Source organism: Oncorhynchus tshawytscha, linkage group LG09 (assembly GCF_018296145.1).
Source record: "Oncorhynchus tshawytscha isolate Ot180627B linkage group LG09, Otsh_v2.0, whole genome shotgun sequence".
NCBI classification, from domain to species: Eukaryota; Metazoa; Chordata; class Actinopteri; order Salmoniformes; family Salmonidae; genus Oncorhynchus; species Oncorhynchus tshawytscha.
In genome coordinates, this window is record NC_056437.1 from 27180711 (window position 1) to 27208386 (window position 27676).

At 41.5% G+C, this 27676-nt stretch overlaps 3 protein-coding genes across 4 annotated transcripts in view; 1 reads left to right on the plus strand and 2 right to left on the minus strand.

Annotated features, from left to right (window-relative positions):
• stard8 (StAR-related lipid transfer (START) domain containing 8) overlaps positions 1-1107 on the minus strand; it is a 42480-nt gene extending 41373 nt beyond the window's left edge. Inside the window, exon 1 of the mRNA XM_024431425.2 lies at positions 958-1107. Coding sequence (XP_024287193.1) covers positions 958-1002 — 45 coding nt within the window. The 5' untranslated portion in view covers positions 1003-1107. The remainder of the gene's footprint in view (positions 1-957) is intronic.
• A 6405-nt stretch (positions 1108-7512) lies between these two features.
• Positions 7513-13992, minus strand: LOC112257670 (protein YIPF6). The gene is made up of 7 exons (XM_024431427.1): positions 13904-13992; positions 13244-13372; positions 10085-10163; positions 9716-9758; positions 9473-9598; positions 8753-8910; positions 7513-8484 (listed from the first exon to the last, which is right to left on the minus strand). Exons 1-7 carry the CDS (start codon positions 13934-13936, stop codon positions 8375-8377), a joined length of 678 nt encoding a protein of 225 aa, XP_024287195.1. The 5' UTR covers positions 13937-13992; the 3' UTR covers positions 7513-8374.
• A 3159-nt stretch (positions 13993-17151) lies between these two features.
• Positions 17152-27676, plus strand: part of LOC112257671 (oligophrenin-1) — a 49816-nt gene continuing 39291 nt past the window's right edge. For both annotated transcript variants that reach the window (XM_024431428.2, XM_024431429.2), the window contains exons 1-2: positions 17152-17231; positions 17471-17653. In XM_024431428.2, coding sequence (XP_024287196.1) covers positions 17225-17231; positions 17471-17653 — 190 coding nt within the window. In that variant the 5' untranslated portion in view covers positions 17152-17224. The remainder of the gene's footprint in view (positions 17232-17470; positions 17654-27676) is intronic.

Consider the following 27676-nt stretch of genomic DNA (forward strand, 5'->3'; position numbering starts at 1 on the left):
GGAATGTTTTGCAGCATCAAGTGCACTAACTCTTTATTTATTTTCTAACATATGATATGTATTTGAAATGTGTTGTCAATACATTGTTAGAAAACATTATTTAAGTTACAACTTTGTTATATATGGGTCATAGGCACAACATTCTTGAAGTAAAATTATATAAATTAAGTAAGACTTGAGAAATGTAGTAGACTGTGACATTTATTCAACAAAGAATCAACTATTCTGTGTAGTTCCAGCCGTATATTATGATCTTACATTTTCAATGATGTCAGAACTTTCTAAAAGGAGCACTATTGGCTCCAAGTGGACGCTTGAGAAAGGCTACATTTGAATCCCGTTGCTGCGGTAACTCTGGGATAACACCTCCTTGAGAGCATGCTCACTGAAAACAAGCCAGCCTTCACTCCATTCCTACACCCACTCCCAACTGCCTGGAATGTCCGTTACTTTGGGAGTCACATGCTGAACAGACCACTACTATGAAACTGTAGCAAGTTATGAGAACTCTCTTATTTTAATGTTTCTTTCTGAACAATAGTATATAACTGCAACTATATACATATGTAGTTTATTAAAAAATAAGTGAGGTGTTTCTTATTACAAGGAGTTAGAATGACTTCTTATTAAAAAGCAGAGGAACCCATTAAATACAAAATATATGGTATTAATATGTGTCATTTAACAGACGTGTTTATCCAAAGGAACTTACAGGCATGAATTTTTACGTATGGATGGTCCTAGGAATCGAACCCACAATCTTGGCGTTGCAAGCTACCAACTGAGCCATACATGACCAAAACACAGTTGGAGTATGATAAATACTTAAATCTACATTTAAAAAAGGATTATCTTTATCACATTCATTCTTATCTTTACCGGTACACATTTCAAACAATATACCAAAATATTTAAAAGTTTTTAAAAGTTTATTTAAGTTTAAAAAATTGTTCTTACTTTTGCTCTTCCAAACAATGAGTACAAACAGCTGAAAAAGGCCATGTTCAGGTGTCCTATGAAAGGTCCCAGGTCCTGTATCCGAGGTCACAGGGCGGCCAAAGGTGCTGGGTCCTGCATGGCTGTTCAGTATCCACCACAGCCCAGCGCTGTAGTTGGAGCTGGAGCTGGGAGGCAGGATGTTGAGAAGCAGGCTGAGGGAAGTGGGCAGGGCTTGGGACAGTAAATCACAGCAGTAGCACAAGCCTGATCCAAAGGATGCTTTATGCATACCAATGGCTGAAGCACTGGACTATGGAACTGGAAAAAAAAGGCCCCTCAAAAAACAGCATACAGTATAATGTAGCTCTGAAACCAATAGATGGCTGGATTCACTGCAGCTTAGACGGGGCTTGGCATGCAGTATCTGTCTCTCTCTCTCTGTTGTTCAGGAGCAGAAGCATAGTGTATCAGAACTACTGAAGAGATTTCATGACAGCTCTTAAGCAATTTAAGACTATAATCCTCCCAGCCCCCAGTAATGGAAAATAAATACATTTACGAATCTCAATGACGAGTGAACACATAAACAACTGTTGACTGATATAGAATGCACTGAAGTCCCAATGTGCAAAGGCCACGGAATGTCCTCTGGAACCATGCTATACCCACGCACCGTGTGATGCGTTACAACAGAACAATGGCCAATATTGTTATATTTCTATGCCCCATCTCACACACAATACGGTGTGTTCAACTAACCAGGATAGCACACATATCTTGATTAATATTGTCATTCAGCCCTGTCATGATGAGAGCAGGCATGCCGATCAACATTGTGTCTTTGGCTTCCAAGTATCTGAATATTTTGTATTTTTATGGATTTCCAATATATTAAGTCAACAAAACTCAAAGACTGCATAATCTGGTGTTTTTATCCCCAACAATAACATACATGTGGTTACAATGTCATAGAGTCCTCATAGAACCCTTGAATTGTATAGCACTATGTGACAACTGCTGAAGTAAGTGCTTTATAAAATACATTTGATTGAATTTGAAATGACTGGTGATTTATGGCCTTCAATCAGATGTCTTTCACTCTTGACTAGATGCAGAATATAGAACACACATGTATTGTTTTTGGCACTATCGTAAATGCATAGAGAAGCAAGCACCTTGCAGAATGACAAACATAATGCAGAATAAATGGCGAGCTGTCAACAATGACAATAATGGATTTTTTCTATATTGTGGGGATGGCAACAATATAATCATTGTCATCTATGCGAAAACACTTGACCTGGTGGGGATTGCATGCCAGTCATACTTAGAATTTTTCAGATCCTCTTGGAATTCATCACAGTGCCTTTTGGCAATGCATTTTTCTACACTACATGCATTCATTACATGTCTTTGTTTTCATTACACAAACAATGTGTATGTGTGTTGCTTGCTATAAGAGACAGGCCTAATACAAAAGCTCATTGGTAATTGAACAGACCTGTACCAGTAAATGCACACTCAGAAAAAGAACAGTGTTGCTTGAGGGACATTTCTAGAACACTGTTTGTTGAAGATGTTATAACAGATTCATAAAGGGTGATGTGATAGACAGATACCATAGAAAAGTGTCTGCTAGGCTGGCAGTTAAGCCTGACCTCTCAACTCAGGGGAAGTGGCAATCTTACCGGCTTTTCCTCCTCTACAAGAACATCAAACTGTTGCCTCCTGGCCAAGATAGTTATTTTTCCAAAGATGCCTCTAAAGCTTTGGTGGACTTAAATAATGGAGGTGAGATGGTAATAGGAAATACATTAAGTTGCTATATCGTCTCTGTTCTGTTGGTAATGGTCTTCAGTCCCATCAAGGACTTCAGTCCCATCAAGGAGTTTCAGATAGGCCTAATAGAGGTTGGCTCTGGTATTTGTGGGAACTTCAATAATTATGGAGAGAAAAACCCATCCACCTGAAGCATGTTCTGAGCTCAAGACAACACTGAGTGTAATTTTTATGTGAGGGTTCCATGTGGTCTCTATTAAATTGTAACCAAGTTTATGTTATTGTTGGGGATGAAAAATAATGTATTATTTATATATTGTGGGGATGGCAAGAATATATGAATGGTCATCCACGGGAAAACAATTGACCTGGTGTGGACTACAGTGCCTTCAGAAAGTAGGCACTTGATTTGTTCCACATTTTGTTGTGTTCCAGTCTGAATTCAAAATGTATAAAAAAATGTAAAAAGCTCACCCATCTACACACAATAGCCCATAATGACAAAGTGAAAAAATATTTTTTGACAGTTTTGCAAAGGTATTGAAAATGAAATACAGAAATGTCTTATTTAATATACATACAGTTGATGTCGGAAGTTTACATATACTTACGTAGGAGTCATTAAACTCGTTTTTCAACCACTGCACAAATTTCTTGTTAACAAACTATAGTTTTGGCAAGTCGATAAGGACATCTACTTTCTGCATGACACAAGTAATTTTTCCAACAAATGTTTACAGACAGATTATTCCATTTATAACAACTCACTGTATCACAATTCCAGTGGGCCAGAAGTTTACATACACTAAGTTGTCTGTGCCTTTAAACCGCTTGGAAAATTCCAGAAAATGAAGTCAAGGCGTTAGAAGCTTCTGATAGGCTAATTGACATAATTTGAGTCAATTGTACCTATGGATGTATTTCAAGACCTACCTTCAAACGCATTATTCATCAGGTGTTCTGTAAATGTGTTCTGAAAATGAGCCATGTTGTGGACAGTCACTAAAGTTGTAAACTTCATAAGAGCAAAATCTTTAAACCACAGGCAGTTTGTCTCACTGCCGGGAAGAGACAGTCGGGTCATGCAGATCTCCCCTACCACACAAACATGAGATGGCTGAGTTTGGGGAAGGTGCTTAAAAGGTTGTGTGACCTGAAGTTGGAGATTGCTGAGTTTTTGCTAATGAAAGGAAAATATGTGGATTTTCCTCAACTGGAAGATAAAGGGTTGTCTGATTTTGCCTTCACCGTGGGCATCCTGACCCTCATGAATGATCTGAATTCCGAACTATAAGGGAAGGGCCTTTTTGCACATCAGATATACAGCCTTGTCAAAGCCTTCAATGGAAATGTACTACTCCTGTAGAAGCCAACAATCTCACCCACCTTTCGACACTACTAGTCTGTTCCCTATCAGATGACCAGCGGTATAGTTTTGAGGATTTCAAAGTGTTGGAAAATGGCATGGTTTCCTCTCCTTTCACCTTCAATGTGGATAACGCTACCACTGACCTGCAACTTGAGCTTATGTAACACTCACCCCCCTTTTGACCTCCTCCTTTTCCGCAGCAACCAGTGATCCGGGTCACGGCAGCAATGTAACAGTATAACTTTAGACCGTCCCTTCGCCCATACCCGGGTGAGAACCAGGGACCCTCTGCACACATCAACAACAGTCACCCTCGAAGCATCGTTACCCATCGCTCCACAAAAGCCGCGGCCCTTGCAGAGCAAGGGGAACTACTACTTCAAGGTCTCAGAGCAAGTGACGTCACCGATTGAAACGCTATTTAGCGCGAACACCGCTAACTAGGTAGCCATTTCACATCCGTTACACTTAGCGATCTTCAGTCTGACGAAGTGATTGGAGAACTATTCAAAACAATGTCACTTATGAGGTTATATGCATCTCTCGATGAACAAAACTTTCCAAAGATTAGGAGTCATGCTCAGAAGATGTTTGTACTGTTTGGGTCAACCTATGTATGTGAACAGACATTTTCAGTGATGAAATACAACAGGTCACCTGAAGGCTCTGTTTACCTCGGCTCCTGTGTTGGCTCATCCTGATCCCTCCTTAGCATTCATAGTACAGGTGGACGCGTCCGAGGCTGGGATAGGAGCTGTGCTGTCTCAGCGCTCGGGTACGCCACCAAAACGCCCCTGTGTGTTCTTTACGAAGAAGCTCAGCCCGGTGGAGCGAAACTATGATGTGGGGGACCAGGATCTGTTGGCTGTTGTAGGGGCTCTGAAAGCGTGGAGGCATTGGCTTGAGGGGGCTAAACACTCTTTTCTTATTTAGACTGACCACCGCAATCTGGAGTACATGCGGGCGGCGAGGAGAATGAATCCTCACCAGGCAAGGTGGGCCATGTTTTTCACCGTTTTGTGTTCACTCTATCCTACAGACCAGGTTCCCAGAACGCTAAGGCAGACGCACTCTCGGATCTATGACACAGAGGAGCGGTCCACGGATCCCACTCCCATATGTCCGGCTTCTTACCTGGTGGCACCGCTGGTATGGGAGGTTGACGCGGAACATCGAGCGGGTGTTACGTGCGGAGCCCACTCCCACCCAGGGTCCAGTTGGACGTAAGTACATTCCGTCTGATGTTCGTGATCGATTGATCTGTTGGGCTCATACGTCACCCTACTCTGGTCATCCTGGCATCGGTCAGACAGTGCGCTGTCTTAGTAGGAAGTACTGGTGGCCCACTTTAGCTAAGGATGTGAGGGTGTATGTTTCCTCCTGCTCGGTGTGAGCCCAGTGCAAGGCACCAAGACACCTGCCCAGAGGGAAATTACAACCCCTACCAGTTCCACAATAGCCGTGGTCACACCTATCGGTGGATTTCATGACGGATCTCCCACCGTCAAAAGAAACACCACGATTCTGGTTGTTGTGGATCGGTTTTCTAAGTCCTGCTGTCTCATCCCTTTCCCTGGTCTCCCTGCAGCCATACAGACTGCGGAGGCCCTGTTTACACACGTCTTCCGGCACTACGGGGTGCCTGAGGATATAGTGTCTGATCGGGGTCCCCAGTTCACATCAAGGGTCTGTAGGGCGTTCATGGAACGTCTGGGGGTCTCGGTCAGCCTGACCTCAGGGTTACACCCCGAAAGTAATGGGCAGGTGGAGAGAGTTAACCAGGATGTGGGTAGGTTTCTGTGGTCTTATTGCCAGGACTGGCCGGGGGAGTGGTCGGCTTTCATCCCCTGGGTAGAGATGGCCCAAAAGTCCCTCCGCCACTCCTCCACTAACCTGTCTACGTATCAGTGTGTACTAGGTTATCAGCTGGTTCTGGCACCGTGGCATCAGAGCCAGATCGAGGCACCTGCGGTGGATGAACGGTTTCGGCGCTCGGAGGAAACCTGTGACGCTGCCCATGTATGCCTGCAACGGGCCATCAGGTGACAGCCGACCGCGAGGCCCAGGCTCTCGACACGAAACCTGCCCCTTCGCCTGCCCTGCCAGAAGCTGGGTCCGCGGTTTGTGGGGCCATTTAAAGTCCTGAGGAGACTGAACGAGATATGTTATAGGATACAGCTACCCCCCGATTATCGTATTAACCCCTCATTCCATGTGTCTCTCCTCAGGCCGTTGGTGGCTGGTCCACTCCAGCAGTCTGAGGTGCGGGAGGTTCCTCCGCCCCCTCTGGACATCGAGGGGGCCCCGGCGTATAATGTGCGAGCCATCATGGACTCAAGGCGTCGGGCGAGGGGCCTTCTGTACCTCGTGGAGTGGGAGGGGTACGGTCCGGAGATGCTGGGTGCCGGTGGAGGACATCCTGGTCCTTTCCTTACTGCAGGAATTTCACCGTCTCCACCCAGATTGCCCTGCGCCTCGTCCCCGAGGCCGGTGTCGGCATGCTGCTTGAGCTGCGGGTCAGTGGGGGGGAGGGGGGGTGTACTACTGTCACGACTTCCGCCGAAGTTGGTGCGTCTCCTTGTTCGGCGTCACTGGCTTTCTAGCTGCCACCGATCCACGGTTCTTTTTCCATTTGTCATGTCTTGATTGTACACACGTGGTTCCCGTTATTATTATTTCCCTATTTAACCCCCTGGTTCTCATTATGTTTTGTGCCTGATTGTTCCTGGTTTTATTTTAGTCTTTTGTGTTAAGGTTTGTTATCCCTGCGTGGATTTATTGGCTGAATATTTTTCTGAGTAAAGTACGTTATTTTACTCAGTTCTGTGTCCTGCGCCTGACTCAGTCCTCACCTCTGCACAACTGACACTTGATACAAAAACTATTCATTTGAAAGGAAATGGATTCATTTACTTCCCGTTAGTTATTATAGGTTTTCAGTGTTATATAAAAGTACAAACATCATGGAAACAGACACATTTGCGTTGCTTGGAGTTTTGAAAGTGCTATGATTTTCAGAAGAAAAAATCTCCAGAGGGAATTTATTTAAACAGAATGCACACTTAAGAGGTTTCAAGGCAGGTATTTGGGGAGGTTATACTCCCAATAAATGATTTCTCTTCACGCACATGCCTTGAGTCAACAGGCAAGAGCTACACATATGCTGGCAAACTAACCCATAACAATCAGAGGCTTCTGACAGGCTATCAAAATATACTTTTCAGTTTAACTGCTGCTGGTGTAGTCCAGAGTTCTCGCATAATATTGGAGCTATATCGCTAGTGACAGAAGAAATTTGTATACCAAGGACTCTGATTTCCCCATTCCCCATTTAGCTTCTGATTCCATCAATGTCTTTAAGACAGGAATCCCTGATTTTGTACCATATTACACAATTGAAATAAAAACACAATTATAGAAACGAGTCAGGTTTGAGGCTGCCATTGTTTTTCACAGCATTTTTGTTTTAATAGAATGACATTCAAATATTGAGAGAACTGGAAATGTATATATTTTCACAACCTTGTGAAAGTAAAAATGTGAAAATGTAAACTACAGCCACCTACATACTTTTTAGGTTGCTCATATCAAAATCGAGCAACACTGCCACTATCCGTGGATAATCAAATCCTACCTTCCGAATAAGATAATACTACTTGAAGATGTTTTACTTATTCCTAAATAAAACAGAAACCTGTTTCCAAGCAATGTTTGAGTGATAGGGCATATGCAGTAGGATGTAGTGAGGCAGTGTACTGTATACATACTGGCCTCACATATTCATAAGTAAATGGCAATAGACCATGACACATACAATATAGATCACATGGTCCCCTTTATTCCTGCTAGTCTACATGTTATGATGAATTATTAACATTACAGTGGGGAATGTGCTTAGTGTAGGAACCTTAGTTGGTATTGTAAGATAATTTACAAGGCAGGAAACAATTGAGATAAGTCATCTCTTCATGTGAGACACGGAGCTTGTTAAATCAAGCAGATAGGCTTTTCTGACATCCTTATAAGGACTCACTGACACTTTTATCCATTGTACTCCACTGTATTTCTTAGCTATGCTTAGCAATAATAGACCCACAAAAAAAAGAGAGGCAAAGCATTGTGCACTATGGTTAATATCTCACCATTTTCCTTGTTGCTCCAAAGAAACATACAATGTTTTCCATCCAAAGTACTCCCAACACTCCACTAAACTTTCACAAATGGCAAGGTGTTGATTTGTATCCTTCTATTCCAAAAGGATTGGGATAAGTTCAGTTTAGAGATAAGTCAGACGGTGAGAATCATCCATCCAATGACGAAGTAAAAAAGGAAGACAGGATACACCACCAAAGCTTTGCGATTGGGAGGCTGGTAATCTGCTAAGAAAGCTGTAGAGGCTGGGGGGAAATCATATACATACATACACTCATGAGTTATCAGTGACTTGTTTTATGATAAGATTAGACAGTAGTAATATATTCAAATGTAGTACTAATGTTATGAGGAACATTAGAAGGTGAATCTTTATGCAACAGCTCCACCTACTGGAAGTCAGTATGACTGCAAACAGTCAATGTGTTTGTAGAGGTGTGTTTGCACCAATAAATATAGCCAACTAAATTTAAACAAATATAATTGTCTCCTTATGAAAAGGACCTTCCTTACCAAACGTGGACCAACTGAATGATGCTGTGACCACAATTAGTCGGACGATAAAGCTGAACCTCCAAGACCCACCCAGCAGCACTAGCCTACAGACGACCATTGCCACGGTCAGAGGCATGATGCAGTAGCCTAGCACACATAGGCTCTGGAAAAAAGATCTAGAGAGGGGGGGAAAACAGGCATTTATAAACAAGGTTTCAGGGTAGCCTAGTGGTTAGAGTGTTGGACTAGTAATCGAAAGGTTGCAAGTTCAAATCCCTGAGCTGACAAGGTACAAATCTGTCGTTCTGCTCCTGAACAGGCAGTTAACCCACTGTTCCTAGGCCGCCATTGAAAATAAGAATTTGTTCTTAACTGACTTGCCTAGTAAAATAAAAGTTTATTTTACAGACAAAATGAGAAGAAAAAAAATCCAGAAAATCACATTGTAGGATTTTTAATGAATTTATTTGCAAATTATGGTGGAAAACAAGTATTTCGTCAATAACAAGTTTATCAAGTTTATTTTTCTCATTTTGTCTGTCATAGTTGAAGTGTACCTATGATGAAAATTACAGGCCTCTCATCTTTTTAAGTGGGAGAACTTGCACAATTGGTGGCTGACTAAATACTTTTTAGCCCCACTGTATGCATGTTTAAATGCTCTCATGTCAATATATTTCACTATAATGATTGGAAGCCAGCTATAAAGTTGGACAGTTGGAAATGACAGACACGTACATGGTGCCTCCTAACAGCTTCGAGTTCAGTGTGATGATGACAGATCCAAACCAGATGATCACAAACACCTCTGCAAACTGGGGCCCTCCGTCCTCCTTACTGTTAACTGAACCCCCTTGCAGCATCCTAAAAAAGCAGGAGGGAAGATTATCCATCCATAGCTCATCCTTCTCTAGTCATCCTTCATTCTCAAAGAGTGTTAGCAGTTATATTCTGCTACTACATTGAAACGTGAATACTCACAGAGCCAGTGTCACGCAGAGCAATAATGGTCCCCACAAGTCCCCTGGAAAAGAAGACGAAGTAAACACAATATTCCTACTAAAACATCAAACACATTTAGCATCGTCACATTTTCCTAGGTAGTATTGGAGAGAGCTAAAATAATATTAAAACACCTGGCACATTTTGTTTGCCACATTTTCCTAGGTACTACTACAAATGTAATTTAATATAAATGTTTTTCATATCATTATACTGTTATCCTTGTACACATTGGTTAAATATATTACCAAGTTAGATACAGCTTTGTCATATCATATAACACCATTTGATCATTGTGTTGGAATAGTTTAAAAGATGAATTCATCTTTCAAAGTACACAGTACTCACAGTCTCTCAGTAGCGCTGAACTCTTCTTGGGATACATCACATGAACAAACTTTTTCCCCACTGCTTTCAGATCTCGCAACTGTAAATGAGACATGAGGGAGATTTTAGAAGTGCTATGTATCAGGGAAGGGCCAAATTAAAGGTGTCATTAAATGCATACATTTTTATATCACTATCAAATAATTTCAGGGTAAAAGGTACCTTTACTGTAATAGATTTCAAATAGGCAAAAATAGCTTTTTAACAAAAAACTATTTCTCAAGCCAGAATAATAGTGGTCTGAGTGGGAGGGGAAAACTGAAAACTAGCCGTTATTGGCAGAGAGGTTTGGAACTCTCTTTGTTATTGGTCTATTTTCCACCAGATGGGTCTAATCCTGAATGCTGATTGGTTAAAAGTACATACCAGCTGGTGTCTATTCCTCAAGTTACCACCAGCTAAATCTGATGTTAAAATGTTGATTTACTCTGTTCCATCTGACAGCACAATCCACTGTCTCATCAGCCCAGCCAGGCACTTAATAAACTTAAGCACTATAAAAAACATCTAGACATTATCTCACGTCTTGTAGACTAACATCTTGTTTTCAACAGTGATTTGTATAAACCTTGTAGTCTGTCTCTCTGACATTTCACATTGTTTCAATATTCAAATTCCATCTCCTGCTGTCCCATAGTAATGAACGTGTCGGGAGTAGAAATCATGAATCAGCTGGCATAATTTTATGGATATATACAAAGAAATGTAAAAAAAGGTAAAAAGAAACAAAGTGCAGCTAGTTTGCAGTCTTCCCAGCTTCAGTTTGAAGTGATTGTGTTAGCTGTGTTGTTGGCTAGCTCCTTTAAACAACAGTGTCCTGATGAGAAAGCACAATGTCTATGTCAGGCGAAATCACACCTCATTAGCTCATTGTTATGGATGTATCCAAATAAATGTTACTAGAAAACACCTTAAACATATGCAAATGCAGCTATTTTTCTGTTATTCTTGATGCACTTTTTGAAGTGACTGTTTGCTAGCTGGAGTTGGCTAGCTAGTAAGCATGGGATAAGAATGTTGCCAGCCAGTATGACAATGGAACATTTAGAAATAATTACTGGGTCACGTCCATAGATACAGAACAAAAACAATGAACAACTGGGTCGCGTCTCTGGCAACCGAATTGATAGAACGAATGACCAGCCTGCTTGGGTAGCAACCCTAGATTTGTGTCGGGACAATATCTTGTGGAAGGATGAAATAGTATGAATAGTTTTGAAAAGAAAATATGTCAATCATTATTTGAATACGTTGGTAACCCAACGTATTATAAGTGATAATGCCCTCTTAGCTGGTGTTTGGAGGATATATTATCACGGTTTGCCAAATACCAGCTTGTCAGGCATTATTACTTAATTATAAAACAGGTTGTTCAAATCCTGGATGCTGATTGGTTGATAGCAGGCAGTTATTCACGATAAATCCCGCAAGATGCCTTAATTCAAATTGAAGTAACAATGGGCATCCGCTGTCCCGCAGACCAACCAAGCATTCATAAACTTAATCTCCCCTGGAAAAAAAAGGTCAAGACATTATTTCCGCATGCTTCTTGCCTAGCATTTGGTTTGGTACAGCGGAGGTTAATGTAAGCCTCGCTGTGTGCCCATCTGACCTATGCAACATGTTGCAGTTTATTTTTGCCGTCTCCACCATGCCATGCATGACTGTGACGAGACTGGCAGCTTCTCTGAGACAAGATAATTAATTTATCTGGATCATTATAATGGATTTTTCCAAAGAAAATGCACATAGCTTGCTGTTATTTCAGTTGCTTGATCCGATTGTGTGTAGTTTGCTGCTAAGCAAAGGAGGAGTAACAGAATTTTCCTAGCTAGCCTTCATAATTAACTTTAATGTTATATTATTGACTTGACAATCTGCTGGTTATTGCACACATTATTTAACAAATCATTATTTGATGAAGTTCTTGTTACCCATTTATACAATATTTATGAAAACATTATTTACTGAAGTTCTTGTCTCTCATCATCATTGAACCTATGCTAGCTAGCTACATGCCAATGATTTGTTTAGCATAGAATCATGGGATGAATAGAATGAACGATTGGGTCAAAACATCCCAAAATAATTCATGACCAGCCTGTTTGGTTAGCAACTTCACAACTAACAACTGGCCTTTGCCCCCGACTATATCGTCTGGTGGAAGGATAAAATCAAACTAATCAAATTTACTCATTTATTTTATTTCACCTTTATTTAACCAGGTAGGCTAGTTGAGAACAAGTTCTCATTTACAACTGCGACCTGGCCAAGATAAAGCATAACAGTGCGACACAAATAACAGCACAGAGTTACACATAGAATAAACAAAAGTCAATAGTACAATAGAAAAAGTCTATATACAATGTGTGCAAATGAGGTAGGATAAGGAAGGTAAGGCAATAAATAGGCCATAGTGGCGAAATAATTACAATATAGCAATTAAACACTGGAGTGATAAATGTGCAGAAGATGTGTGCAAGTAGAGATACTGGGGTGCAAAGGAGCAAAAAAAATAATAATAATAACAGTATGGGGATGTGGTAGTTGGATGGGCTATTTACAGATGAGCTATGTACAGGTGCAGTGAACTGTGAGCTGCTCTGACAGCTGGTGCTTAAAGCTAGTGAGGGAGATAAGGATCTCCAGCTTCAGTGATTTTTGCAGTTTGTTCCAGTCATTGGCAGCCGAGAACTGGAAGGAAAGGCGGCCGAAAAGGTTATTTAAATAACTTTTTTTTAAATGAAAACATGACGTTAATCTTTTTAAATGTTGGCAAACGTTTTATAAAAGCAGTAAGGCCCTAACAGGGATTTATTACACAATAATCCTCTGGTTCTCATGTTTTATTACTTAATTAACCAATTTTTCACATGGTGATGTCACCATAGAAAGCCAAAACTCCCATCCATGCAAACCTGCTGATTAGAAGATCCTGTGTAGATTATATTTTCAACCAGCAACTATCAGGCAATAAAACTGATATAAATCTTTCACACTTTTACAGTGTTCGCTTCATCAGCTGTTGTACAATTTGATATAAAACACAGGGGGGGACACATTTTTGACTGCACTAGGCCTTTAAAGATTCAAGTATGTACACAAAGAGGGAAATCTTACTATGGTATCTTTGACAGGTTCATCCAGTGTGGAGTATTCTTTGTCCTGAATCGGTGTTCCAACAGGGACATTGATCTCCCCCTCAACAGGAATGTCCCCTGAAATGGACACATCTGACAGACCTGCAAACTGGAAATAAGAAACACAGGTACAAATAAATTTGTCTCTCAATAATGACAACCGATTATTCTATTTCAGCTTAGCTATAAAGTTAGTTTCTATATGATAATTCAATGCGGTCATATTACAATATTTGGTTTGGGTGCTGCTGTTGGTACATGCATGGTGGAGAGCTAGCTTGGCTAAACAGACATAATACAGTAACGTTAGATAGCTACTGTTCTCCCTCTTGCTTCGTTCCGCAACGAGTCATTGTTTACATGGCTAGTTAAAGAACTAATCGATTCTCTCTCCAGGTTTTGGAAGCCATTGAGAACTTTTGCATGGACGGTGACTTTACTGAACATACAACAATGTTACTGTAAGCGTTTTCCTTTCCATGGAGTGTTGGTTGTGTAGTGCTAACCAACTTCAACACCAATGTTGACATTCCCTCATCTGTATTTAATATTAACACCACGCCTACAAAAACATTCATGTATACTATGTAAATGTGGTATATATGAACACGAATAGTTACGTTATGTGCTTTCATCTTACCATAAGTTTACTTGTCTCCTCCACTTCCGCCATTTTCTCTGTCCACACGGATATGAAACGTCATCCAAATGTTTCGACCAGGATGTCAAGTGCCTAATGCTGCGTTTTAACCAGGTGGGAAGGTGGTATTTACCAGTTGTGAAATCGTAAATATCAGTTGGAAAGTTTCCACATGCTAACTTTTTAGCATTTGTGGCACAAATCCCATTCAAGTCATGGGACCAATATTAGCATTTTTCGCATATCATTTTCAAATCATCCGAAAGTATCTCAGATTGATTGACAGCTCAGCATTTAACACCATAGTGCCCTCAAAACTCGTCATCAAGCTCGAGACCCTGGGTCTCGACCCCGCCCTGTGCAACTGGGTACTGGGCTTCCTGACGGGCCGCCCCCCAGGTGGTGAAGGTAGATAACAACATCTCCACCCCGCTGATCCTCAACACTGGGGCCCCACAAGGGTGTGTTCTGAGCCCTCTCCTGTACTCCCTGTTCACTCACAACTGCGTGGCCATGCACGCCTCCAACTCAATCATCAAGTTTGCGGACAACACTACAATGGTAGGCTTGATTACCAACAACGACGAGACGGCCTACAGGGAGGAGGTGAGGGCCCTCCGCGTGTGGTGTCAGGAAAATAACCTCACACTCAACGTCAACAAAACAAAGTAGATGATTGTGGACTTCAGGAAACAGCAGAGGGAGCACCCCCTATCCACATCGATGGGACAGTATTGGAGAGGGTAGTAAGTTTTAAGTTCCTTGGCGTACACATCACGGACAAACTGAATTGGTCCACCCACACAGACAGCGCCTCTTCAACCTCAGGAAGCTGAAGAAATTCGGCTTGTCACCAAAAGCACTCACAAACTTCTACAGATGCACAATCGAAAGCATCCTGTCGGGCTGTATCACCGCCTGGTACGGCAACTGCTCCGCCCACAACCGTAAGGCTCTCCAGAGGGTAGTGAGGTCTGCACAACGCATCACCGGGGGCAAACTACCTGCCCTTCAGGACACCTACACCACCCGATGTCACAGGAAGGCCATAAAGATCATCAAGGACAACAACCACCCGAGCCACTGCCTGTTCACCCCGTTATCATCCAGAAGGCGAGGTCAGTACAGGTGCATCAAAGCAGGGACCGAGAGACTGAAAAACAGCTTCTATCTCAAGGCCATCAGACTGTTAAACAGCCACCACTAACATTGAGTGGCTGCTGCCAACACACTGACTCAACTCCAGCCACTTTAATAATGGGAATTGATAGAAATTGATGTAAAATATATCACTAGCCCCTTAAAACAATGCTACTTAATATAATAGGTACACTTAGGTACACTTCATAGGTACACTTCAACTATGACAAAATGAGAAAAAAAAATCCAGAAAATCACATTGTAGGATTTTTAATGAATTTATTTGCAAATAATGGTGGAAAATAACTATTTGGTCAATAACAAAAGTTTATCTCAATACATTGTTATATACCCTTTGTTCTCAATGACAGAGGTCAAACGTTTTCTGTAAGTCTTCACAAGGTTTTCACACACTGTTGCTGGTATTACATAGAATAATGAGTAAGATTCTGTGTTTTCACATGCAAAAGTGATTGCTTTTGATAAGAAGTATTTCTGTCTGTAATAAAGTCATTTTGTTGGGAAAAACTCATTCTGATTGGCTGGGCCTGACTCCCCAGTGGGTGGGGCTGTCTGCTAAGTGGGTGGGCATATGCCCTCCTAGGCCCACCCATGGCTGCATCCCTGCCCAGTCATGTGAAATCTATAGAATAGGGCTATTGAATTAATTTCAATTGACTGATTTCCTTATATGAACTGTAACCATAAATTGGCTTCCGAGTGACGCAGCGGTGTAAGTCACTGCATCTCAGTGCAAGAGGCATCACTACAGTCCCTGGTTTGATTCCAGGCTGTATCACATCTGGTTGGCCAATAGGGCGGCGAACAATTGGCCCTGTGTCATCCGGATTTGGCCGTCATTGTAAATAATAATTTGTTCATAACTGACTTGCCTAGCTAAATTAAAGTTAAATAAACAAATACAATTTTTAAATCTTACAAATTGTTGCATGTTGCATTTATATTTTTGTTCAGTTTATTTCGAAAATTCAAACATATTTGATGGAAAGATATGTTGTATGTTTCTGGATGATGCTATGCTGCCTTGTTGACAACATGACCAAGCAGTGCAGATTACTGTTCGATTTGAGAAGGGTACTCCTACCTCACCGCCTTTGCCTGTTTAAATCCCGGGCCATAGACCGGTGTCTAGCGGCTTAGCATAATCGAATCTGCCCAATATCAAATAACATTTTATTTGGTTGTGTACATACATTTTGCAAATGTTATCGTGAGTGTAGCGAACTGCTTATGTTCTTATCTCCAACAGTGCAGTAATACCTAACAATACTACACACGCAAATCCCAAAAAAGAAAATAAAGGAATTTAGAAATGTAGAAAAATTTGAACAAGCAATGTCAGAGTCTGGAATATAAATATATATATATGTATATGCTGATGTGTATAGACATTTTTATAGAAAATGTGTTTACAGCAGCAATAAATAATAATGCTGCATTCATAACAAATTGGTAATTACTAGTTGTGAACTCATAAATACCAGTTGTATGCATTTACTTGCTTTGAACTTGTTGAGAAATGCTGATTGGCTAATGGCCAACAAGCTTCGTCAACGATACACTAAAGGTACAGCTATCATGCTTTTAAACAAATTATATGTTCAAAATCTATATTAATAGATTGCGTTTTATAAATAATGTTTTGTTGTTGCATTTAACTGTGGAAAATGCTCTTATGGAGGTAATATCCTTATTAGGGGAGGTCAGCATGTGGGAGAAGTTGGAGCTCAGAGATGATAGAGGAGAATCCCACTAGTTACTAATTACCAGTTGGATTTTTCCCAGTCGTTTATTTTGACCATTTATGAACACAGTATATTCGCAAATTATGGAACATTTGATAATTCAAGCGCATGGGCATTGGGCATTATTATGGTTGAAGTGGTTCAGAGAACACAAACGTATATTGTCTTGCCTTGTCAAATTGACACGAAGTAAGCACAAATTAATAGACAAAGGCAGTCAAATATCACAATGTATTAACATATCTACAATTTTATATAATCAAAATCGTGCATATGGAAAATATTTTGTGTAGCTGTCCCTTTAAGAATTCTACTATGGGTGTGAAAGGAGGATGTGCTTGGCCAACCCGCTTTTCGCAAGTCACTATTTTAACCCCCGCAAAAAGGAAAAAGTATCCAAAGGAAAAATACATTTATGAGATGTAAGAAACGGGACCCAGATATACTCGAAGATACTTTGTAACAAAAATCACCTAACATTGTTTATTTGATGAATGAATGCATCAAGAATCTCTCATCAAGAATTACTGAGTTTCACGGGTCCGGTTCGACGCATTCGTTTTTTGAGGAGCGGGCTAACCAAATCTCAACTTGGAAAATTGATCAACAATGTTCTGCAATATGTTGTTTTAATGCGAAGACTTCTCATTCTATCATCTAGGCAGCTGCACAGCATTTTACAAACAAGTAATGGGGCATCCTCCGCTTGAGTTCAGCGACTGCTATGGAGATAGTCCGGATTTTAGAGAAAGACTAAAATGCTATGAATTAGAATTGGAAAGAACAAGCAAATTTCTCAAAGATGTCATCAAAGATGGCAACAGTGTAATCAATGCAATCAAGGGTAAGCTTCTCTCTTTCTCCCCTTTTTAATGTTTTACTTTATAGGCTGTTTGTGGCTCACGAGACAGCCTACCCACTGTTTGTAGGAGAGGAACCTCATTGTTGGGCAATTGTTTCCAAAAACAAAGCCTGCCTGATGCTTTCACTTGACCACTAGATAATCTGATTAGATATGGTGAAGCAGAGCCTGACAGATGGAAAGAATCTACTCTAGCCAATTTGAAAGATGCACACTGAGCAGTGGTGTGAAAAGGGGAGAGGGCTGGCCCTCTCCAAATTAAACCCATCTGACCCCCCCCTCCATCTGTTGTTTTGATGGATTACTGTAAAAATACATGTGTGAATGCACTTCAACCACACGTTCATAATTTGCTGAATTGCAGCTGAATTACGAGAACACAATTTCAACCAATTTATCAGCCTAACATTGAACTTTTCTTGATAAGAAATGAGTGGATGGCAGTGGGCTGTGACAGCAGAATATTCTTTATGCAACCTATTTAAGATGTCAAAAACATGACCTGATAGACAACCTAAAGCTACATTGTAAATTAACTCTGAACTCTGGTATGACTCATCCCATGCTGACTTGTGCATGTTTACCTTTATTTAACTAGGCAAGTCATTTGAGAACAAATTCTTATTTTCAATGATGGCCTTGGAACAGCGGGTTAACTGCCTTGTTCAGGGGCAGAATGACAGATTTTTACCTTGTCAGCTCAGTCATTCGATCTTGCAACCTTTCGGTTAGTAGTCCAATATTCTAACCACTAGGCTACCTGCCGCCCCACCTGTGACTCATGCACCTTCTATCCTATGCTTCATAAAGTCAGTCCAAATCCACAGAGCACTGATGGTGGATAGCCTATGGAGTCAAGATCAGGAATCATTTAGAGTCCTTATGTAGGTAGGAATAAATGTTTCAATCATTAGAAAAATATGATCTGATGTTTGCAGCACAGTCTATAACCACACCCAAACCACGTGCTAAATAAGCATAAGTAAACAATGGAAGCCCTTAGTGATTCCTTATTATACACAAGATGAACTTGTAGCATACGTTATAACCATGTTTTTGTCAATGTTGTCGTGCTCTGCGTTTATTATCCATGCCATGGTCCTGTCTCTTTTCCTTCCTGGTTTCTCTCCACCAAAACCACTGCCATATGATATTTTACTCTACATATAAAGCGAGAGTGCTGCCTTTGCAGGTCTCAAGGAAGCAAAAAATGTATGCTGACCAGTGTGTTTGCCCTTGTGTTTACAGAAACTTGGTTGATGCCTTTTGCACTGTTGGAGTTGATCTTACTTAGGCTACTGAAGGCTAACCTCAGTATTTCACCAAAGTACCACTGTGCTAATTCCAAACGTCAGCTCTTGGACATTCTCCATGAGTACCACTGCCTCTTGGTATAGGACCAAATGACTGGAACAGTATTTGCATTGTTTGACCCACCAAGATTCCATTCCGTAGCCCAATTCACCAATGTCAAGCTTTTTATCTTGAAAACAGAAACTGCCATTGTAAAGAGAGATGAAGTGCTGAGTAGGGGATATGTCACTTATTCAGTCTTGGTGATAACTGGGGGTCACTTGAAGAGTGTTCATTGTTGAGGTACATGGGATTGGTCTCAAATAAGAGTCCCCCGTCCCCGTCCCCCCCTATGATATACTGATTTATCATAAGTCATAGGCCTAACAACACCCATCTGGTGGTGCAAACAAGTCCACAGTGAGTCCCCTAAGATTTATTTAGTAGCGGTGGTAAAGTTAGTGTGGGGGGGGGGGTAGTGGGCATGGCCAATGACAGTCTCCGACCATACATTTTAGAGACCCTCTTGGTTGCTGAGACATAATGTTGCTGTTTTAAAGCTGCAATTTTACACATTTTGCCATGGTGCAGAGAGACTTATTTTTTTATTTTAAAAGCTAATTTCCTGCAATTCCACAAATTTTGCAATGGCTTGTGCCGTGTTATGTTTGAGTGACTAAAACATTATAGCAAAGTCAGAGGGGGCTCCAATAAATTGCTCCATTATCGTTTCTTCATACTTTATATCTGGTTTTAGTCATTGATGTTCACACTGTTTTACCATCCTGAAAATATTATCATATCTTTTTGAAGTGGAGTTAATGATATATGTAAGTACTGTAGGTAGCGTTTGCTAGCGCTAGTCTGCTGTACCTGAGTAAAAACAGTATTTTTCATCCTATAGCTTGTTCTCCAGCTTCTTTTTAAATAGTGAGCCAATAGGTTTTCAGCACTTTTATTTACCTGACTGATCAAAACTTGTTTTCTCATGCTTTCTTGTATGTCTGCAGCAGACACATACTGAGCAATATGTTTGTTACGTCAATTCGCAATAAAATCGCAGTATAGAATCGCAATATATATTGTACCGGCACATAAGTACTGTGATAATGTCGTATCGTGAGGTCCCTGGCAATTCCTAGCCCTACTGCTCTTTCGATGACAGACTGACCAGGTGAATCCAGCTGAAAGCTATGATTCATTATTGATGTCACCTCTTGTATCCAGTTCAATCAGTGTCGATGAAGGGGAGGAGACTGGTTAAAGAAGGATTTTAAGCCTTGAGACAATTGAGACATGGATTGTGTGTGCCATTGAGGGTGAATGGGCAAGACAAAATATTTAAGTGCCTTTTGAACAGGGTATGGTAGGTGCACCGGTTTTAGTGTCAAGAACTGCAACGCTGCTGGGTTTTTTCATGCTCAACAGTTTCCTGTGTATCAAGAATGGTCCACCACCCAAAGAACATCCAGCCAACTTGACACAACTGTGGGAAGCATTAGTGGGCCAGCATCATTACATGGGCCAGCATCCCTGTGGAACGCTTTCGATGCCTAGTAGAGTCCATACCCTGCCAAATTGAGCCTGTTCTGAAGGTGAAAGAGGGTGTGCAACTCCGTATTAGTAAGGTGTACCTAATGTTTTATACACTTAGTGTTGTGTGGACTTTATAAAAAATGAAAAACCCTAATTAAAGCTTTTCCGTTGACTGCAAGGATAGGTTATTATTTCAAGTTTTTCTTTTGTCACATGTGCAAGTACAGTGAAATGCCTTTCTTGCTAACTCAAAATCTAACAATGTGTCATGACATTGCCATAAACCTACCCCCCCAGGCCAATCATAAATACCTCTTTCCCCCCTTTTTCCTCTCTCTACCCTACTGAGGTTACATTTGCAAAACCCTTGGTTAACATAGAGATTCTGGGAACGTCAGTAGGTGGGGGGAAATGAACTATATTCTGGTAATCAAAACAATTGAACATATGCGGTGGTACTTAATGAATATGTCAGTTCAGTTGTCATCTGAGACATTTTCATCAATGATAAGATGACATAACTCTGATGTGTAGACTTTCCACTGTAGAGTTTATCGGATTCACATGGAATTGTTGTTCAATTTAAATGTTTGAATATAAAATTATTTGATTGGGTGAAATGTGATTTTTAGCGGGTAAAATGTGACATTTGGATTTTCATAAGATAGGGCTGCTCAATCAGGGTCCCTCTCCTGTGAAGGGACAAGGGCTATAAAACTTTTCAAACACACCCTTCTCTCCCTTCCTATATAAGCCCTTGACGACAACATATCTTCCTGTTCCGATGATGTGAGGACGACGATCCTATGTCAGAATGGTTCACATAATAACTACAGAACAAAGCAAACATCAGCGTGAGCTTTGGTTGAGAATGGTATGAACTTTGAACTCTTATTCACTACAGAAGTGATACCTCCTAGCCGTTGAGTTAGCAACAGCTGCTGCAAACGAGGGTTAGGAAGGAACAGGCAACACTTCCATCTACCACCAACCTACTGAAGCGCAGCTCAGAGTAAATATTTATTGCATTTTACTTTTCCAAATGGGCGGTAATTTAGAATGCATAAGATACTGTGTTTACAATAGCACAGCTTTTTTCCTTTGTTCCTCAGTCTCCTGCTCTTTCACTCAACCCAGCCCCTTTTCCATTGTGTAACAAGCTGTCATATCTGTTCCGCCCGCTAGGGACGTTTTCCTTTATGATGTAATTTGTAATCAGGTTATGATTAATTGTGTGCATGTGTGATTAGTTAGGTATTTAGTAAATGAATAATTAAACCCAATTTTGTATTGCTGATTCAACTTGTTAGCCAGGGTTTGTGCAGATAAAATAATTTTCAGATGAGACTGAATTGAGGTGACGATTGATATTGACTACTATGGATGTAAAATATTACTAGGTCTTTAAGAGTTTATTCAGAAGATAACAGCTCTATAAATATTATTTTGTGGTGCCCGACTCTAGTTAATTACATTTACATGATTAATCAGGTAATGGTAATTATGGAGAAATTATTTTATAGAACAGCATGTCATATCACATAATCCGGCATTGCCAAAGACATGACAAATGCAATAATTAATGTAATACTAGAAAAACACAAGAAATATGAAGAACACAAGTGTAAGCATACTTTAGTATATACAGGGTCCGTACCAATACCATGATATTTTTGGCCTTCCTGTGATATCGGGTGGTATAGGTGTCCTGAAGGGCAGGTAGTTTGCCACCGGTGATGCGTTGTGCAGACCTCACTACCCTCTGGAGAGCCTTACGGTTGTGGGCGGCGCAGTTGCCGTACCAGGCGGTGATACAGCCCGACAGGATGCTCTCGATTGTGTATCTGTAAAAGTTTGTGTTTTTAGTGACAACCCAAATTTGTTCAGCCTCCTGAGGTTGAAGAGGCGCTGCTGCGCCTTCTTCACCAGGCTGTCTGTGTGGGTGGACCATTTCAGGTTGTCCATGATGTGTATGCCAAGGACCTTACTTTCCACCCTCTCCACTATTGTCCCGTCGATGTGGATAGGGGGCTGCTCCCTTTCCTGTTTCCTGAAGTCCACGATCATCTCTTTTGTTTTTGTTGACGTTGAGTGTGAGGTTATTATCCTGACACCACACCTCCTCCCTGTAGGCCGTCTCGTCATTGTTGGTAATCAAGCCTACCACTGTAGTGTCGTCTGCAAACTTGATGATTGAGTTGGAGGCGTGCATGGCCACGCAGTCGTGGGTGAACAGGGAGTACAGGAGAGGGCTGAGAACGCACCCTTGTGGGGCCCCAATGTTGAGGATCAGCAGGGTGGAGATGTTGTTACCTACCCTCACTACCTGGGGGCGGCCCATCAGGATTCCAGGACCCATTTGCACAGGGCGGGGTCGAGACCCAGGGTCTCGAGCTTAATGACGAGGTTGGAGGCTACTATGGTGTTAAATGCTGAGCTGTAGTCAATGAACAGCATTCTTACTTAGGTATTCCTCTTGTGGTTGCGATTGCGTCATCTGTGGACCTATTGGGGCGGTAAGCAAATTGGAGTGGGTCTAGGGTGTCAGGTAGGGTGGAGGTGATATGGTCCTTGACTAGTCTCTTAAAGCACTTCATGATGACGGAAGTGAGTGCTACAGGCGGTAGTCATTTAGCTCAGTTACCTTAGCTAACTTGGGAACAGGAACAGGGTGGCCCTCTTGAACCATGTGGGAACAGCATACTGGGATAAGGATTGATTGAATATGGAAGTTAGAATAACAATGATCCAGGGTTTTGCCAGCCCGGGTTGCGCAATCGATATGCTGATAAAATTTAGGGAGCCTTGTTTTCAGATGAGCCTTTTTTAAATCCCTAGCTACAATAAATGCAGCCTCAGGATATGTGGTTTCCAGTTTACATAGAGTCAAATAAAGTTTGTTCAGGGCCTTCGATGTGTCTGCTTTGGGGTGAATATACACGACTATGATTAGGATCGAAGAGAATTCTCTTGGTAGATAATGCGGTCTGCATTTGATTGTGAGGAATTCTAAGTCAGGTGAACTTGAGTTCCTGTATGTTATGATCGCACCACGTCTTGTTAATCAAGAGGCATACACCCCCGCCCTTCTTCTTACCAGAGAGATGCTTGTTTCTGTCAGCGCGATGCGTGAAGAAACCAGGTGGCTGTTCCGATGGCGTGTCTCGAGTGAGCCATGTTTCCTTGACACAAAGAACGTTAGTCTCTGGAAGGCAACCCTTGCTCTGATTTCGTCTACCTTGTTGTCAAGGGACTGGACATTGGCAAGTAGTATGCTCGGGAGCGGTGCGCGATGTGCCTGTCTACGGAGCCTGACCAGAAGACCGCTCTGTCTGACCCTTCTGCGGCACCATTGTTTTGGGTCACTGGCTGGGATCCGATCCTTTGTCCTGGGAGGTGGGTCAAACAGAGGATCCGCTTAGGGAAAGTCGTATTCCTGCTCATAATGTTAGTGAGTTGACATTGCTCTTATATCCAATAGTTCCTTCCGAATGTATGTAATAAAACCTAAGAATTCCTGGGGTAACAATGTAAGAAATAACACATAAAAAAACAAAATACTGCATAGTTTCCTAGGAACGTGACGCGGCCATCTCTGTTGGCGGCAGATGTTAGATTTGCAAGTAGATATACTGGGTCCAGCAGAGTAGGCTGAACCTAAAGCTGAGTTTGCCCTCAAAAGCGTAAGAAGATGCATAACAATATGGGGATGAGGTAGTTGGGTGTGCTATTTACAGATTGGCTGTGTACAGGTACAGTGATCAGTAAGCTGCTCTGACAGCTGATGCTTAAAGTTAGAGAGGGAGATATGACTCCAGCTTCAGATTTTTGCAATTCGTTCCAGTCATTGGCAGTTGAGAACTGGAAGGAAAGGCATCCAAACGAGGTGTTGGCTTTGGGGATGACCAGTGAAATATACCTGCTGGAGTGTGTGCTATGGGTGGCTGTTGCTATGGTGACCAGTGCGCTGAGATAAGGCGGGTCTTTACCTAGCAAAGACTTATAGATGACCTGGATCCAGTGAGTTTGGTGATGAATATGAAGCAAGGGCCAGCCAACGAGAGCATACAGGTCGCAGTGGTGGGTAGTCCTAACTGACTGTATATATTGGTTCCTGACTTCCCTGAAAAGTTGCATATCGCGGGGGCTATTCGATGCTAATGCAGAACGCCACAGGATGTTTTTGTGCTGGTCAAGGGCAGTCAAGTCTGGGGTGATCCAAGGGCTATCTGTTCTTAGTTCTCACTTTTTTTTTAAAGGGGCGTGCTTATTTAAGATAGTGAAGAAAGCACTTTTGAAGAGCAACCAGGCATCCTCTACTGATGGGATGAGGTCAATATACTTCCAGGATACCCGGGCCAGGTTGATTAGAAAGGCCTGCGCTCTGAAGTGTTTTAGGGAGCGTTTGACAGTGATGAGGGGTGGTCATTTGACCACGGATCCATTATGGATCCATTATGTCATTCCACTTCATGATTGTGTCCCACTTGTTGTTGATTCCTCACAAAAAAATACAGTTTTATATCTTTGTTTGAAGCCTGAAATGTGGCAAAAGGTCGCAAAGTTCAAGGGGGCCGAATACTTTCGCAAGGCACTGTACTTTGTTGTGCCCCCAGGAATCACAGCTGGAATTGAGTTTGTCCTCTTGATGGCTTCTTTCACAGAATCTGTTATGTGGGCTCTCATGCTGTCCAACACGAGCAATGCCTTGTTCTTGTGAAAGAATCCTCCGGGTCGCTTGCCGTAACACTCCGTATGCCATTCATTCATTAGGCCTTCCGTCATCCATCCTTTCTTGTTGACTTTCATAACAATTCCTCTCGGGAACCTCATCCACAATTCCTCAGAGGAACCTCATCCATATTTATGATGTCGTGGGGGCTGATGGAATGCTCCTCTATCTTTGCATCAGTGAATTTGCAGAAGTTTGAAACTTTTTCCTCGTAGTCGGGAGGGAGCTGCTGACACACTCGTCCGTACCCTGATGGACAGGCCCTTATGTCTCATAAATCTTAGACACCACGATGGTCCATCTCTAAAATCCTCAAACTTCATTGCGGTGGCGATTGTTTTGGCTTTCAGTCGGATCTGCACAGTTGAAACACCTCGGCCGTCTGCTCTCTGTGTGTTGACCCAGTCTTCAAGCTCATTTTCTAGTTCGGGCCATCTGCTTTTCTTCCCTCTGAAAGCTTTTGTCGTCTTTTTGCACTGAATCAGTTCCTCACGCTGCTGTTTCCAACGTCTTATCATTGACTCATTAAGGCCAAGCTCCCGTGCAACAGCTCTATTCCCTTTTCCAACAGCCAGATCGATCGCCTTCAACTTGAAAGCTGCATCATATGCATTTCTCAGTGTCTTTGCCATGATGAGGGTGACAAAATGACTACCGTAATCAGAATGATGGGAAGTTTGAGCGCGCTCGATTTACATCACATTATGTGATGGTGCTCAGTTTTTTGGCGGCATGAATCTTGTGAAAGCGGGAAAAATCCATAAATTAGCCGCGTCATTGTATAAAACGCGAGGTTCAAAGCGTGGGAAAAAGTAGCGGCTTATAGTCCAGCAATTACGGTAGTAATCTGGGGCACCACGGGAAAAGTTATTTAATGAGTTACTATCTCCTGACTAAACGCTAAAGATATATTTATCTTATATCAGTCACAGTCAATTCATTCATTCTTATTTACCTTATCAGTCTCATTCTGAATGTCGCAAAACTCTTGGATAACTGCACGAACCCTAGCATATATTATGAATCAGCAATATACAAATTGGCTTAGTTAGTAAATAAATAACTAAATAATCACACAGAATTACAAACAGGATAGCTTACACATTGATTACTACACAATGCAATAAAGTTCCTAGTGGACTAAAAGGAGATGACTGCTTGTTACACAAAATGTCGGATTCAAAAGAGAGGGAAAGGGAGAGACAAAGGAATTCCACGTACATACAGCTGATAACTATGCTCATGGTAATGCAAATACTTTGAAAAGGCCCTTGCACAGCTAAGTAAAACTTTTTGCAGGTGCATGGCAACAGTTGAACAAGATGAATGAAAAAGGAAACCGCACACAGCTCTTGATCGTATCACTGATCTTTTAATAAGTAAGCTTATTAATGCAAATACTTTGCACATGAACGGCCACTCATTCGAAAGAATTGCAATGTACATATTTACGTGTGTATGGGTTTGCTGTGTCTGTTGAAAACACTCAATCAATCTATGGGGATTAATTCCATAGTTTCTGGTTGTCCACCAGAGGTCACCATGTCCTTTGAAGCTGTAGCTTCTCTGTCTCAGAGTGTATGTTAGACCAGCTCTTCCAGAGGAAGTGTTTGTTAGAATGGATCTTTCAAAGTCCCAAACGGTGGTTCTTGGTCGAGTTTACTAGACTAAAGTACTTAAACAGCTGCACACTGGTATTGGGATTGTGGTATAGTGGGGTTATCTAGAAAAGTCTATGGTTGCCTGAAGTGGTTCTCAATCAGAGGCAGGTGTTTATCGTTGTCTCTGATTGGGAAGCCATATTCTTTGAGTGTTTCGTGGGTGATTGTTCCTGTCTCAGTGTTTGTTTGCACCAGATAAGGCTGTTTAGGTTTTCACGTTACGTTTATTGTTTGTATTGTTCGCGTTTATCTTTTTATTAAACATTAATCAAAATAACCACGCTGCATTTTGGTCCTCCTCTCCTTCGACGGAAGAAAACCTTAACACACACTGTCTGTCACATTGGTCTAATGTAGAGCTAGAACCATTTTACACACCTGTAGCAACCCTGCAATGTACTGATCTCTAGAGATTTAAATTCCTACCATTTCAACGTACAGCCACGCTCCATGTTTTTCTGGTCTCCTAGATTCTAACCATTCGTGACATCCGGTTCAACACCATCCGCTTGCTTGGTCTGATACGTTAATTCTTCACGAGGGGTTTTATGCACTCTGGCAAAAGGGGCGTTCCAAGTGCAGCATCTCGTTGCTCCTCATTACACACCACAGACCAGCAAATGTTCTTTACATCATCAACATGAATCACTTCAAAATGTATTGTATGACCTCTTTATACACTATATTATGCCCAGCCTTTAGTACTTTGGTTTTCCTAGATATGGCTATTATATTGTAATCACTACTATGGATTTGGATACTGCTTTAAAGCAAATTTCTACA